This window comes from Echiichthys vipera, assembly GCF_963691815.1.
Source record: "Echiichthys vipera genome assembly, chromosome: 18".
NCBI lineage: Eukaryota > Metazoa > Chordata > Actinopteri > Perciformes > Trachinidae > Echiichthys > Echiichthys vipera.
Genome location: NC_139843.1, coordinates 12,815,291 through 12,829,810, shown reverse-complemented (window position 1 = coordinate 12,829,810; position 14,520 = coordinate 12,815,291). Strand labels below are relative to the sequence as shown.

The 14,520-nt window shown below is 43.5% G+C and overlaps 1 protein-coding gene across 1 annotated transcript in view; it reads right to left on the bottom strand.

Moving 5' to 3' along the window:
• Positions 1–14,520, bottom strand: part of lrp2b (low density lipoprotein receptor-related protein 2b) — a gene marked incomplete at both ends in the record, with an annotated part of 39,949 nt that overhangs the window by 13,582 nt on the left and 11,847 nt on the right. Inside the window, 30 exons of the mRNA XM_083932238.1 lie at positions 277–432; positions 520–1,036; positions 1,834–2,129; positions 2,240–2,441; positions 2,681–2,812; positions 3,186–3,305; positions 3,411–3,536; positions 3,663–3,905; positions 4,219–4,422; positions 4,884–5,173; positions 5,270–5,428; positions 5,529–5,694; positions 5,781–6,228; positions 6,625–7,097; positions 7,327–7,518; positions 7,614–7,850; positions 8,588–8,801; positions 9,209–9,386; positions 9,889–9,998; positions 10,465–10,608; positions 10,842–11,008; positions 11,131–11,259; positions 11,585–11,762; positions 11,904–12,132; positions 12,287–12,471; positions 12,593–12,801; positions 13,112–13,360; positions 13,470–13,847; positions 14,040–14,156; positions 14,329–14,451. Coding sequence (XP_083788364.1) covers positions 277–432; positions 520–1,036; positions 1,834–2,129; positions 2,240–2,441; positions 2,681–2,812; positions 3,186–3,305; positions 3,411–3,536; positions 3,663–3,905; positions 4,219–4,422; positions 4,884–5,173; positions 5,270–5,428; positions 5,529–5,694; positions 5,781–6,228; positions 6,625–7,097; positions 7,327–7,518; positions 7,614–7,850; positions 8,588–8,801; positions 9,209–9,386; positions 9,889–9,998; positions 10,465–10,608; positions 10,842–11,008; positions 11,131–11,259; positions 11,585–11,762; positions 11,904–12,132; positions 12,287–12,471; positions 12,593–12,801; positions 13,112–13,360; positions 13,470–13,847; positions 14,040–14,156; positions 14,329–14,451 — 6,571 coding nt within the window. The remainder of the gene's footprint in view (positions 1–276; positions 433–519; positions 1,037–1,833; positions 2,130–2,239; positions 2,442–2,680; positions 2,813–3,185; positions 3,306–3,410; positions 3,537–3,662; positions 3,906–4,218; positions 4,423–4,883; positions 5,174–5,269; positions 5,429–5,528; positions 5,695–5,780; positions 6,229–6,624; positions 7,098–7,326; positions 7,519–7,613; positions 7,851–8,587; positions 8,802–9,208; positions 9,387–9,888; positions 9,999–10,464; positions 10,609–10,841; positions 11,009–11,130; positions 11,260–11,584; positions 11,763–11,903; positions 12,133–12,286; positions 12,472–12,592; positions 12,802–13,111; positions 13,361–13,469; positions 13,848–14,039; positions 14,157–14,328; positions 14,452–14,520) is intronic.

Genomic DNA, 14,520 nt, shown 5'->3' with positions numbered 1-14,520 from the left:
AAAAAGGAAGGAAGACAAAATGAAAGATGGGAAAAAATCCAAACAAAGGATTCAAAAGTAAACTGTATAGCATACTTACCATTACAAATCTTCAGCAAATAGCAAACAGCTAGTAATACTTGTACCTCATATCAGGGTTTGTACAGCCTACCTATGTAAATACTTATTATCAGGCATTTCCAATCATTTTTCCATTATTAAACAGAGTCAGTCACAGATGAAGTGCTTCTTTGTGTGTGAGGGAGTGTGTGTGTGTGTGTGTGTGCGTGTCATTACCCATATTTAGGGTTAACAGCCACAGCATGGGGTCGGCTGATAAGATAAGTGTTATTTCCATCTGTGAACTCTCCTGACAGCAGCCTCTTCTTGTAGCGCCCATCCAGCTCCATCACATGAACTGAACCGTAATAACCGTCCACCCAGTACAACTTCCTGCAGCAGACAAAAAAGATTGGTCATCCAGACTGATTAAATGCTCATAACAACAGTATTGCCTGAAGTTCCTCCCATTTCACACACCTGCCCACCCAGTCCAGTGCCAGGCTTTCAGCTCCTATTACACCGTCATCCGCCAGCGTCTCCTTGTTGGTCCCGTCGAAACGCATCCTCTCAATCTTTCCTGCCCCTGCATCCAGCCAATAAAGCCTCTTCTCATAGTCGTCAAAATCTAACGCCACCACATTGGACAGGCCCTGCAGGACTATACTCAGATGTGACCCGTCAGTGGTTAAATTGCGGATGTAGTAGCGATTACTGTACAAGAGGTAGGGGGCAATGCCACTGTTTTGACGACAGGTGCGTCCATCTGGTTCACGGAGGTACCCTGGGGCACATTTGCAGTGGAACGAGCCCACACTGTTCTCGCAGATCTGGCTGCAGACAGCAGGTGTGCTCAAACACTCGTCAAGGTCCTCGCAGGCTTTGCCATCTGGCATGAGCCGGTAGCCGGGGTGGCAGGAGCAGTAGAAACCGGTGAGGGTGTCGGTGCAGAGCTGGGCACATTTGTGGACTGACGGATTGCGACACTCATTGACTCCTAAGCAGAGCGATGATGGTAGACAAAGTGGAAAAAAGAAATGAGAAGGTGACACAGATACACAAGTTTAGTGATCTCAATGTGATTTTAAATGAGTGAAAAAGATTCTCACTTAGGATGAAACTATGTTGAAACAATTTGTCAACGAACTGATTCACACGATGCAATTCAGAATTGCGGATATGTATTTATCTATTCTCATCTTCAACCGCTTATCCGGGGTCGGGTCGCGGGGGCAGCAGCTTTAGCAGGGAACCCCAAACTTCCCTTTCCCGGGCCACATTAACCAGCTCTAACTGGGGGATCCCGAGGCGTTCCCAGGCCAGTGTGGAGATCTAATCTCTCCACCTGGTCCTGGGTCTTCCCCGAGGCCTCCTCCCAGCTGGACGTGCCTGGAACACCTCCCTAGGGAGGCGCCCAGGGGGCATCCTTACTAGATACCCGAACCACCTCAACTGGCTCCTTTCAATGCAAAGGAGCAGCGGCTCTACTCTACACTTCTCACCCTATATGTATTTATAATTTAAGTTATTCATCAAACAAATATTGTAACTATTTACCAGTAAATAAAATTGTAACAAAAAATGACCTTGCTGATTACACCACAAATGTAAATTTAAGTACAATGAATAACCTTGGAAAGAAACCCTATTGCTTGTCTTCGCTAAATTAAAAACAATAAAAGCGAATGTATGGGAATGCTTTTGAAACCAAATATCCCAGTCGTGTGAGAAAGTTGCTGTTTTTCCTCACCACATCAATATTGTCACATAACTATATATTTTCGCATCTCTCACCGCAGCCTTTTTCGTCGCTGTTGTCCTGGCAGTCCTTCTGTCCGTTGCATACTTTATTGGTGTCGACACACTCGCCTGACTTGCACATGTACTGCTGGGGAGCACAGGTGGGCTGGGGCGAGACACACAAGCTGTCTGCTTCATCGGAGCCGTCCATACAGTCGCTCTCACCGTCGCAGGTGAAAGAGGCGGGGACGCATGCTCCATTACCGCAGGTGAATTGATTGCTGCTACATGTATCATAGGTACAGCCCAACTCATCGCTGCCGTCCCCGCAGTCGTTCACACGGTCACAGCTGGGGAGGAGGAGTAATTAATTAGACTCTATTCAGAGACAAGTGAATTTTGTTTCCAGACTGGTGAACAAATGTCTACCTTTATTCACTCACGCACACTTCCTACTCACTGATAGGGGAGGAGGATGCAAAGCCCGTTGGAACAGGCAAACTCGTTCATATGGCAGGTGCGGTTGGGGCAGTTCTGGAGCTCATCGGCTGCATTGGCGCAGTCTTTATCCCCATCACACACATAGCTTAGCGGCACACAGCGTGGGTGGCCGGGGTACCAGGTCGGACAGGTGAACTCATTGGAACTGCAGGTACGTTGGCCTGAAGGAGACAGAGAGAGGATGAGAATTGATGGATGAACTATGAGATACCATATGTAGCTGTAAAGATTTTAAGAGCACACATGATTAAAGTGTATAAGGAGGCGCAATTCAAATGAGACATGGGGCTGAGCTTAGAAAACAACAAATGGCTCTAATATAGTGTTTGTAGTCTCTGACACATCACATAAAATAGATACTAGCAGTATTATTCTCACACAGTGTAATAAATAATCTCACCACACTGTAGTTCAGCAGCCTCGTCACTGCTGTCCCAGCAGTCATTGTTCCCATCGCAAACCAGTGACTGGGGGATGCAGTTTCCATTGGTACAAGTGAACTGGTTGGGACTGCATGTTTTGATTTGATCCGCTGCACAAGAACAAACGCTAATTATTTTCAAGATGCATTAAGTGATCACAAATCAATGATTTCTTTTACACAGGTGACCTTGCCAACCAATTATATACAATAAAAAACTATATAAAAAAAGTAACCGCAGGATATTATTGGGAAATTTCAACTGCAAAAACACCAGTTACAAGCAAAAAATATGCAAGTCTAAAAATCATACTAAAAGAGATAAAAGTAGTGACGTGTAACTACTAATTCAAAGGTCTGATATCTGTCTTTCAGCAATCCTGTCATGATATGAAGACACTGAATGTGCTCTGAATGAAGTTGTCTAAAAAAAAAAAAAAAAAAGAAAAAGCCAAAATGTCAAATGTAAATGCAGAGAACTCACTACAGGAAAGAGGTTCATCTGTCCCATCACTGCAGTCTTGGATGGAGTCACACACCCAGTATTCAGGGATACACTTCACTCCATCGCAGCGGAACTGATCCGGAGAGCATGTCCGACCCGCTGTAGAACAGGAACCCAGATTCTGACATCTATCCACGCAGAGTTCTTCTGAATGTACTCAGCATTTGTCCTGTTTATGTTTTACCTGCTGAGTGTTCAACTTACCGCAGAAGAGAGGATTCTCATCACTGTTGTCTCCACAGTTGTTGTAGCCATCACACAAGTTTTCAGGGTAGATGCAGATGTTGTTGCGCTCACATTTGACCTGGCCGGCAGGACACGTCCTGTCGGCTGGAGAGGGTCGAGGAGGGCAAAGACCAAAACATCAACACAGGAAACATATTGTAATAACTGGAAGGTGGGTATTACAACTGTGATCAAGGGAACTTAAACTAATCCTTTAGAATCATCACTCACGGCAGTTGATTTCATCGGAGGTGGCGTTGTCTCGGCAGTCGTTGTGGCCGTCACAGACGAAGGCTGCACTGATGCAGCGTCCATTGCCGCAGGTGAACTCCGTGGCGGGGTTACAAGTGGGGAAGGGGCAGCTCCGCTCGTCACTGTTGTCGCCACAGTCATCAGTGTAGTCACAGGTGTAGCTGAGCGGCACGCAGCGACCATTGTCACAGGTAAAGTCTATGGCCGAGCAGGTGTGGAAAGCTGTACAGGAGGAACAGCAGAGGGTAAAAAATATATATTTTTATGTTTTAGACTTTCTGTCTTTTCTCTTTTTTAAGAGCTAGTGAGAGCTGCAACCAGACATCACTATCTTAGCAATATTAGAGTCAGAGCCAATGCAAAAAATGTGTAGCCCTTTCCCAAGTTGGCATTGTGTAGCACGTGATACCTAAAGTGGGGTTAAAGTGCCAAAAATCATATGTACAGTATCCGCAAACAATCTGCTTGCTTCCATCTGCGCACTCAATATTGTAACCATTCACTGTTTAAAGTCAGATTGAACCTCATCTCTCACCACACACTCTCTCCAGCTCATCCGAGTTATCCTGGCAGTCGTTGTGTCCGTCACACTTCCAGCGTGCCGAGATGCAGTTACCATTGAGACAGGTGAACTGCTCTGGCTGACAGCGTGTCCCTGTGTCTTTGATACAGTCTTTGCCGTTGTTGGCCAGGTACCACTTCCCCTGATGAGGACACTGGCACTCTGGGCCCACTGGACCTGCAAGAGAGATTACGGCAGGTGAGGGAATTTAAGAATGGAGAGGAAGAAAGAGATAATCTGTCTTTTCTTAATTAGTAGTGCTGTGTGTCACTTTGTGTTATTTAGGATGTTCAAAACTTTCTCCACTTTCTTAAAGAGCACCTTCTCTCTTCAAGTTAAGCACTCAATTGAAAAAGTTAAGCACTCACTTGAAAAAAAAACACTTACCTTAATGTGTCCATCAAAATAAAACCTTTAATAATTAAAGCTTCAAGAGGTTTTATGGAAGATTTTATTGTAGAAAATTATAAAAGTGTTATAAGCCTGAATTTCAGGCACTGAAAAATTATAAGACAAAATCACCTGTAAAATGTACAATCCCTGTCTCTTTTTTGTTGGTTGAGTGTCACTAGAATGGACTATCAGAGGGAATTCAGTACCTTGTTTAGCAGCACCTACAAAGAGGAGTGTGCTCTTACCGGGAACACAGACATTACTGCAGCCTCCGTTAAACTGCTGACAGGGGCTGGAGCAGCTCTCCTGCTTAGATGCCGCATAAACATGAATGTCGTTCGGCCGGTACTGCAAGTCCTGGGCCAGCACCGCAAAGCCAGAGCCATCGTCCTTTCCGACCCTAAAGACGGCTCTCTCAGTCCAGTCAGTCCAAAAGATGTCCTGTTGGAAGACAGTCATGGCGAATGGGTACATGACCCCCTGCACGATTACCTGTCGGTTCCCACCAGTCAGAGTGGCCCTCTCAATTTTATCTCTGTGGGAAGCAGCAGCGGAGAAAAGGAATTGTCAAAAAAAAAGAGCAGTATGGGATCTGCTCCAACACAGTATATTATTAAAAAAATGAACATACAATGAGGCATCGGCCCAGTAAAGCATCCTTTCCTCGTAATCCAGAGACAAGCCATTGGGCGTTGTCAGGCCGCTGTTAATGATGGAGGTCCGGAAGTTTCCACCCAGAGTGGCCCTTTCAATTTTAGCTGGATAGCCCCAATCAGTCCAGTACAGGTAACTGGGCAGAGTGATAAGTGAGGAGACGAGTGAGTAATGAAATAACATATATCTAATCTGTAGACATTAGGCTGTGAAGTAATTTGTCTGCTGCTTTTTACCCATAGCAGGGGTCAACGATGATGCCTCTGGGACGGTTTGCACTGGCGACAATTGAGCGGTTCATCCCATCCACTCCCACAGACTGCACATTGCGTCTATAGTAGTCAGTGAAGTAGAGACGCTTGTGCACCCAATCATACGCCAATCCCTCTGGGTCATCCAAATCTGAGCAGTGTAACAGAGAGGAGATGATATTGAATAAAGACAGAAAAAAAAACCAATCGGTTCGTACCGATTAATGCTAAACTCACTTGTTGCTAAAAAGACAGGCGGACTGGTGATGGATGTCGTGGTGACGTAGCCAATTCTGCTACGACCAATTCCCATATATTGGGTGAAGAAAATTCGCTTGTCTTTGAAGTCATAATCCAAAGCCATCAAGTTGTAGCCCAAGTTCACCATCGGAAAGGGGGTGCTGTGATCTGCAGGATCTAACCTCAAGCTATTCAGCGTGTAGTCTGTAGTGAAAACTAGAAACTCCTCTAGTCCGTAACCACACGTTACTCCATTACTAAGGAGTGATCCATGTGCACAACCACATTCTGGTTTTTCCTGGTCCGGAATGGCAAAGCAGAGCTGCTGGCAACGTCCATTATCTTCTTGACATGGGTTAAAGCCCACCAGGTTGGCAGATGTAGGCTGGACATGAGGGTCAAAGACTGTGACGTCCATAAGCCCATCAAGATTGTCTCGAATTACCTTTTACCATTGAAAAAAAAGTTTGGTTATTTAGTGGCATGGGCGTAGCACATTTACAGCAGGATCACAAATTGTTGAGTCTTACAGTCTGTTTCCCTCTTTAGTTAAGTACTTTTCTGAGCTAATCTCGCTTACAAAAACCCTATCAGGGCACAAGAAAATGATGGTGCTCCTAAACCTACTTAAACTATTGATAAAGGCTAAGAATGCAAATAACAGTTATTTTCAAACATTTGTTTGCTCCAACTTGTTAATGAAAGAATTGTGTTTTTCTCTGTTTTATATAATTGTAAACTGTAATATTTGAGCCTACAAATTGTATTTCCCCAACAAGTTGTGCAAGTTATATAAAACAATTTAGTTATTTCAGTGTAAGGTTTAAGATTCAACTCTCACCTGAGGCTGGTCGGTATTGGCCGGGTCCTTACTGGCCTGTAACAACTTCCCAAGCTTTTTATCCACCCACAGCATGTCGTGTCCAAATATAGCCATCCCTGTAGGTGATGGATACCGGCTGCCATACCGGATAATCTGCCTCTGTGTGCCGTCTGTAGCCATTCGGGAGAACATATCAAGAACATCATCTGTCCAGTAGAGGAAATCGCTGGTGTAATCAACGGTGAGGCCACGAGGTGACGCTAGGCTTTCTGATGCCAACACAGTGCGGTTGGTGCCGTCCAGCAGGGCACGCTCAATTTTGGGTGTTTGGCCACCGTCGGTCCAGAAGAGGTAGCGAAGCTTAGGGCTGACAGCCACGTCACGGGGCCGGTCCTGGGAGGACTTGAGGAGAATCATTCGGTAGGTGGTGTTTATGGCGAGCACCTCCAGGAAGGTCTCGCTCTCAAAGGCATTGGTGAAGTATAAGTTACCTAAAAAAAGTTAATGGAGAGATGGGAAAGACAAGGACAAGACAAGATTGCTGCAAGCAGAGAGGTACACAACTGCAGTGCTTGACAGGGTAATATAGTTCTACATGAAATCAATACACTTAATTGAATTATTAATGTAGGATTTTTGATGATTAGTTTATATATTTGATCCTAGAGCCTCCCTGTAAAGATAATGGATGAATGAAGGGATGATTGAGTGGCTTAATACCGGCAACCCAGTCTACAGCGAGGCCCTGGATGCCTCCTCTTCCAACACCAGAGTTGAGAACAGTACTGTAACTCCCTCCATCTGTTTTAGCTCTGAAGATGCCCCTGTACGAGGTGGAGGTGCTGTTGTCAGTCCAGTATACAAAGCCAGATTCAATATGGAGGTCCAACTTGCCCTTAGTAGAGTAGGAAGCTGCAAAAGATTTTTTTTAAATTAAATTAGTATCAACTGATAATTTGGTATTTATAGCCAACACCATAGTGCAAAACAACATCAAGCCAACATACGTCCACCAACAGGCACCATAGCCTCAGAGTGGTCGGAGCTGTTTATGTGGAAGCCACGGATGTACTTGGGGGTGGAGACAATTGCGAAAGATTCATACTGTTCACAACGGGAGCCATCTTGAGATGGGATAAAGCCTGTGGTGCAGGCACAGGTCTTTTGGTTGCCTGGTTTGGGAAGACAGAGGTGGGGACAGCCCCCGTTGTTGGAGCTGCAGGCGTTGGCGGTCCCTGCTGAGTCTGAAGTGGGAATGAGAAAGATAATGATGAGTCAAGAATTACTAGATCGTATGAGCCCATATTACTGTAATGCAACGTACAATTAAACAATAACTGAAGGAGAGAAAGAGGCTGCTACTGTTCAGCTCAAAAATAGGTGTTGGTATTTTCTGTTGTTTTGATTTGTCTTATTGTAATGCACAATGTAACTGTGTTTAAGTAACGCTATATAAAGAAAGTTTATTATTATTATCGTCAGTATTAATTTAACTATTTAGCATGTACATGTATGGAAATATATTTTGCACTATGAATATTCTGAAAACATGTGCAACTTGTTATTATGCACAGGTGTAACTCACAGAGCATTCAAAGGTATTGCCTTTATTTACTACTACCGGATCATGTTGTGTTTTCTTATTATTGATAAATTATTCAACTGTGATATAAAAGAGAAAAAAAAAATCCCCCAATCTTCAAAAATGGCTAATTATTTTCTTATTTTGATTAAAAAGAGAAGAACTGTTATGAAATGTAATGGTAAAAGGCCTTATCTCCAAGGAAAAAGCATATTCAAAAGATGAGATACAAGTGGTGCTCAATCCTCCTGTCTGCTGTCCTTGAGGAGGACACTACACTCCTACTCACTCACTGGAAAAAATTATCTGTTGCATAATGTAACAGTCTGCACGAAAACACCAAAAAGCTCAAGGAAAGACACCTGTGGATAAAAATGAAAAAGCAGTGAGTCCACATACTGTCTCTGGCGTGCACTTTGAGGGCACGCAGGCCAGACATGCCGCTCCTCATCACCACCATATTAGCGCCAGTGCCCTTGTCTACCCTCTCAATGACCTCGTAGTCCAGGTCGGTGTAGTAGAGGTGGTTCTGGTGGATCGTCAGCCCCCACGGATGGGACAGGCCACTCACCACTGTCACTCGGGCTACTCCGTCCATAGTGCCACTCTCAATCTGGACAAACCAGGAAGGAGAGCGAAGAGGAAGAGGTTACTGAATGTAGTTGAATCAGGACCAGGCTGGAGATGAAACTAAGAGTTAAACATTAGCGAAAGATAACATAAGGACAAGGATAACATGAATTAAAAAGCTGAACACAACACATTATTGGGGAGCAGCTCACTTGTTGCATAATGTGACATTTCTAATTATCAAAAGGACAGAGGGAGGACAAAAACATGTTTCAGTATGAAGTTTAACATAGACTTTTGGTAACTTTTTCACAAATAAAAAAGTGAGTAAACTCAGTTGAGAAGAATTTATTCAATTCTACACCCCACAAATGCAGCTTGCACTAAAATGTAATATAAATGATTAGATTTGTGTTCTACATGTTGTGCATGGACGTATAGTGTACATACCACCCCTGAGCCCGCCACACCCCAGTAAAGCTTCGAGCTAGAGATGTCTGCAGCGATAAATCCTATGTTCTCCAGGTTGCCTGTGTAGAGGTTCCTGAGGTTTCCTCCGTCCATGTCCGCACTGCCAACCTTTGGAGGAACTCCATTGCTTGACCCCTTGTCCGTCCAAAACAATTTCCTGTGAGGGGAAAGTGTAAATGTGAGAAACAACTGATGAGTTAGATATCAATCTGTTTGTATCAAATGTATTAAATTAAGCTATGTGGGAAATTCATAATATACAGAGAAGGGGATTTTTTACCTACTGTAGAAACATTTTAGGATGCGGGTGCAAATGTCTGACTGTGTTACCTTTTATTGTTTTTATTGTTTATAGTTGAATTCATTTTCCATGATAGTCAAATAACTAGAGCATTTTGTCCTTGTCAGCCTGCTACTGCCTGCTTAGTTAATGCTGTCCAATTAATCTGGCCCTGGTCTATCGTTCTGTCTTTCCAATGCCAGCAAGTAAATGAAAAAGTATTGTTTTGGCCATCAGAAATGCAGACGTAATTGAAATATATTTAGCCATTTTACCCACAGAAACTGATACTTGATGACTTGTTCCTTCTATTGTTTTTCCTGTATCACTGATTTCAAGTAGTAGAGCAAATGCTCCATAGGTTGAACAGAGGCTTTACCCTCGAGCTGGATCCAGGGCTATTCCCAAGGGCTCTCCTGCTCCCTCTGGTTTACCAGTGGAGGTGATGACGGTCTTCCTATAGTGCTGGTTTCCATCCACACGGATAACCTAATCGAAGTGTGAAGTTTGGTTTATTTACTTGCACAATGATGATGTCAAATCAGAAATTAAGTGATAAAACACTGATATAAGACACACATAGCGTTTTAGTAAAGGAAACTAATTAAACATATTCTAAATATAAAGAATACACAAATTAAATCAGACCAAGAAGCAATCCAAGATACATCTGTAATGAATGTAACTGAACTAATTATTGTCCTATAACAGAAAACAGGGATGCATGCTTATTTAATACACATATGAAATCTTCATTATCCCCCTAATTAATTATTTTGCCCTAGGTGATTGGATTTCCCCTTCTATCAATTTACAGTCTCATTTTTGATGTAAAAGAATAACTAGTCATTCGTTTTTTTTGTTACACTGTAGTAATTTTGACAATGTTAGCTCTAGTTACCATTGTATCAACAATCAACATTATCCATAATTGTTTTTCTGAACAGGTGCTTACCTCTATGGCTTTAACAGTGGGATTGGTGTAATACATTATTCGGCTTATCCAATCAAACGCCAGACCAGACGGCGAGCCCATGAAAGCAGCTGGAGCAAACTGAGACCTATTGGTCCCGCTGGTTTTTACTTGCCATATAGAACCCTGACATCAGAGCAAAGAGACCATGGTTCAAAATAAGCCTTGTAGAAACAGAAGATAATCAACTAATTCATGAAAATACATACATAGCGCAAGCCTTTGTCTTCTCTTCAACAGGAATACAAGTATAACATGGTATACAATTTACACAACTGCCTGTCATCACACTTTTATAAATGTATTAATTCCATTTCATAAAACACGTCTCCAAGGTTCATATTAAGTCCTAAACTCACAGTGTTCTGCACCCAATAGATTAACTGCTCCTGGTCATCGAAGTCGATGTCGCGCCCCTGGCTGATGCCGGACACGGGGGCTATTGCATTGTTGGAAGGGTCAGCGGGGTCCAGAGGAATGCCAAAAATCACTGAATCTCTCACCACCATTAGGAAGGGAGTCTCATCTGGAATAGAATAGAAATGCACATGACAAGAGGAATGCAGCCTTCAACACAGTCCGAACCTGTGAATGCTGATGCGGATAACGCTGTAAAAGATAAAAGCTGTAGGAAAAAAAACAACCTACCTTTGATACAGGTGCGTTTGTCAGCAGCCAGCTTCCAACCGGACTGACAGTGACAGGTGTAGTACCTGGGTCTGATGCCTGACAGCAGGCACAGCTGAGTGCACAGGTGTTCTCTGCATGGGTCGATGCCTAAATATAAAGCCACAGTGTCACCTTTAATCAGACTTAATATAACATTTGACATACTTTCCACATACTATCCAAGGTGTCATACTAAAAGGATAATTTGACGCAGCGGTGGTGGGGGAGTTTTTACATGCACTTCACTTCTCAGAATTAAGTGTCTAGCTTGCCATGTTTTTTCTCTTGTTCTGGATTTCCTGTTGATTCATTTTTTTAGTATCAGCATTTTTTTCTTTCCACACGTTAGTTGTGCTTTTACCTTTCCTACACTACATCACGTCAATACAGAAATCTAAAAGTAAGCGATACGTACTGTTAAGTTGGAAGTTACCTGTGGGCTGTTTGATGGGATGGTCCATAACGATGCCCATGGGCTGGTAGACATTGTTCATCAGAATGGTGATGTTACCACCATGGAACTTGTTTGTCCTCATCACTTTGCTGGTGTAGCGCTCCGACCAGTAGATGTTGTCCTCGAAGATGGTCATACCATGTGGGTGCTGGAGAACCTGATGTGTGGTTCACAGGGATGATGTTTTTTGTAAAAAAATAAATTAAAACTTTATTCGTCCAAGATTTAAAGAAGGTAGTGTTATACTTAAATTTAAAGTGTGGAACTACCTCAAAGAACTGATTCAAACTAAACCTACCATATCACTTGCCATGACCTGATGACGGTTATTGCCATCGTAGTCACAGTAGTCGATGTATTTGAGGTAGGCGTCAGCGAAGTAGACCCTGCGGGTGGTGTAGTCCAGTGCCAGGCCATTGGGCCAGAAAAGCTTAGTGTTGACAATGACTCGTCTCATGGCTCCATCCATGTCAGCTCGCTCGATCCTGGGGTTCTGACCCCAGTCTGCCCAGAACATCAGGTTGGTGCTGTGAGGTATGATACATATTTATCTTTCAGTTTAGGGGCACAAAGGTGAATTATGAAGCGAAACATATAATTAAAAAGAGAGCTTAGTTTTAATATCAAATCAAAAACATCTAAATGCCGATGTCAGTTTCCCCCCAAAAAGTCTCTACTTACTAGTTACGGGGGTCTAAAACCAGTCCGCGGGGGCTGGTAACATTCTTTGTGAGGAGGACTTTCCGAAAGCGACCGTCCAGAGTGGAGACCTCAATGTTCTCCATTAAAGAGTCGGTCCAATAAAGGTTCCGAGCCACCCAGTCCACAGCTATACTCTCTGGTACCATCAGACCAGTGGAGAACACCTGGAACAACAAGGGCACATTGAACTGAGAATGTTGCACCACTCGAAATGATACACTTCCGAGATTGTGACCAGTGGTTGAAATCTCCTGCTTTAACGCATCTGTGTTTTGTTTCTCTTACTTCCTGTCTGTCAGTGCCGTTCTGGAAAGCGCCCCATATCTTCTTCTGCGAGGCGTCGGCCCAGTAGATTCTGGAAGTTACGCGGTCAAAGTCCACGGTCACGATGCTTGAACCACTAATCACTGGACGCAACTGGGGGGGTCTCATGTTGATCCGGTTGGCGATGATCTGACTTCGCTTGGCAACCAGAAGTACAGCTGCTAATGGGTCTAAGGGCAGAAAAAAATATCTTGTTTCTGATCCAAATTGATCTTTGTGTGCAGTGTGTGCTGTTCCATGCTCTACAAAGAGAAGAATGTATATCATTTTGTTCATGTTACCATGTTATACTTTGTTTTATGCTAATGCTGCATTTAGGGCATTTTATGGTTTGAGTTATTCATTAACTTAATTTAATATACATATCAAAAAACAGATAAGCATCTGTTAATACACCCAGAATACATATTTCCTCGGCATTACATCAATTCAGCATTGTTTAAATGTAGCTTCATTTGTGATGTAATGTTTGTTGCTTACCTGCAGCTTTGCAAGTGCGACCATCGGGCTCTAGGAGGTAACCATGTGAGCAGTAGCACCTGAAGCTCCCTCTCTCATTGAAACATTGCTGGCTGCAGAAACCTGGGATCTGACACTCGTTTATGTCCTCACAGGTCTTGGAGTCGTTGAGGAGCTGAAATCCTGACGGACAGGTGCACTGGGCCCCAAATGGTCCTTGGACACAGCCGTTACTGCAGCCCCCATTGTTCAGCGCACAGTCATCTTGGTCTTCATGAAATGAAGTGTATTGTGCATTAATTTAGTTATGATGCTGTTCAGAACTCTTTTAATGATATACAAAACATAATTTGCTTCATCATTATTATTAAGAACTTACTGCAGATGGGTGACTCATCTGCTCCATTGGGGCAGTCCCTCTGGCCATTGCACACCTTGTCAAGGTCAATGCACAGCTGGTCAGTGGGGCACTGCCACTGTCCAGAGGGGCACCTAAATGGAGGGGTCGGGCAGTTCTGTTCATCACTCATGTCCCGGCAGTCGTTGTCGCCGTCACACAACCAGAATGCCGGGATGCACACCTTGTTGGTACACTGGAAATAGTTCGGTCTGCAGGTGATGGCCGGGCAGGAGTTGTGTTCATCGGATCCATCCTCACAGTCGGGATGGCCGTCACACTCCCATCCATGTGGTATGCAGAAACCATCGGTCTGGCACTGGAACTCGTTGTTGTGGCAGAGGCCTGGACCTCGAGTTGCTGAAGGGGCAACAAGTATTCAACAATTTAAAAAAATGTATTAATTAGCTTTTAATTTATTCAGGTCAATAATAGTTTTATATCAACAATAAAGCTGAGGGTATATAAAGTGGTGCAATCAGTTGTAATTACATCACTAAATAACTCGACTGTCAATATTTGTTATATCGCCAATCGGTGTTGCTAACTTACGACAGTCTCGTTCATCAGAATGATCCCTGCAGTCAAACACTCCATCACACTGATATCTCGAACTGACACACTGGTCCCCACTGGCGCAGGCAAACTCATAGGATGCACAGGCAAACTCTTAAGGTGGAGGGGAGAAAAATGAGAGGTGAAAGATACATAAACTGAAAAATTAAACTAAATTAAAACGCAAAAATAACCAATGGTATTTCAGAACCCAAAAATTTGTCTATTCGGCTCAATAAGGTCAACAAAAAAAAAAAAACAAAGGTTAAGTCATAGTCATTCCTACCACAGTTTTTCTCATCTGAGCCATCCAGGCAGTCCTGGTCTCCATCACATACGTAGGAGTTGTAAATGCAGCGGTGGTCGGGACACAGGAAGTAGGAAGGAGGACATGTAGTGATGGTTGAATCTGTCATTCAAAATTTCACTCATATATCAGAATTGTGTACAAGACAACATTTCGCACAGTATTCCATGA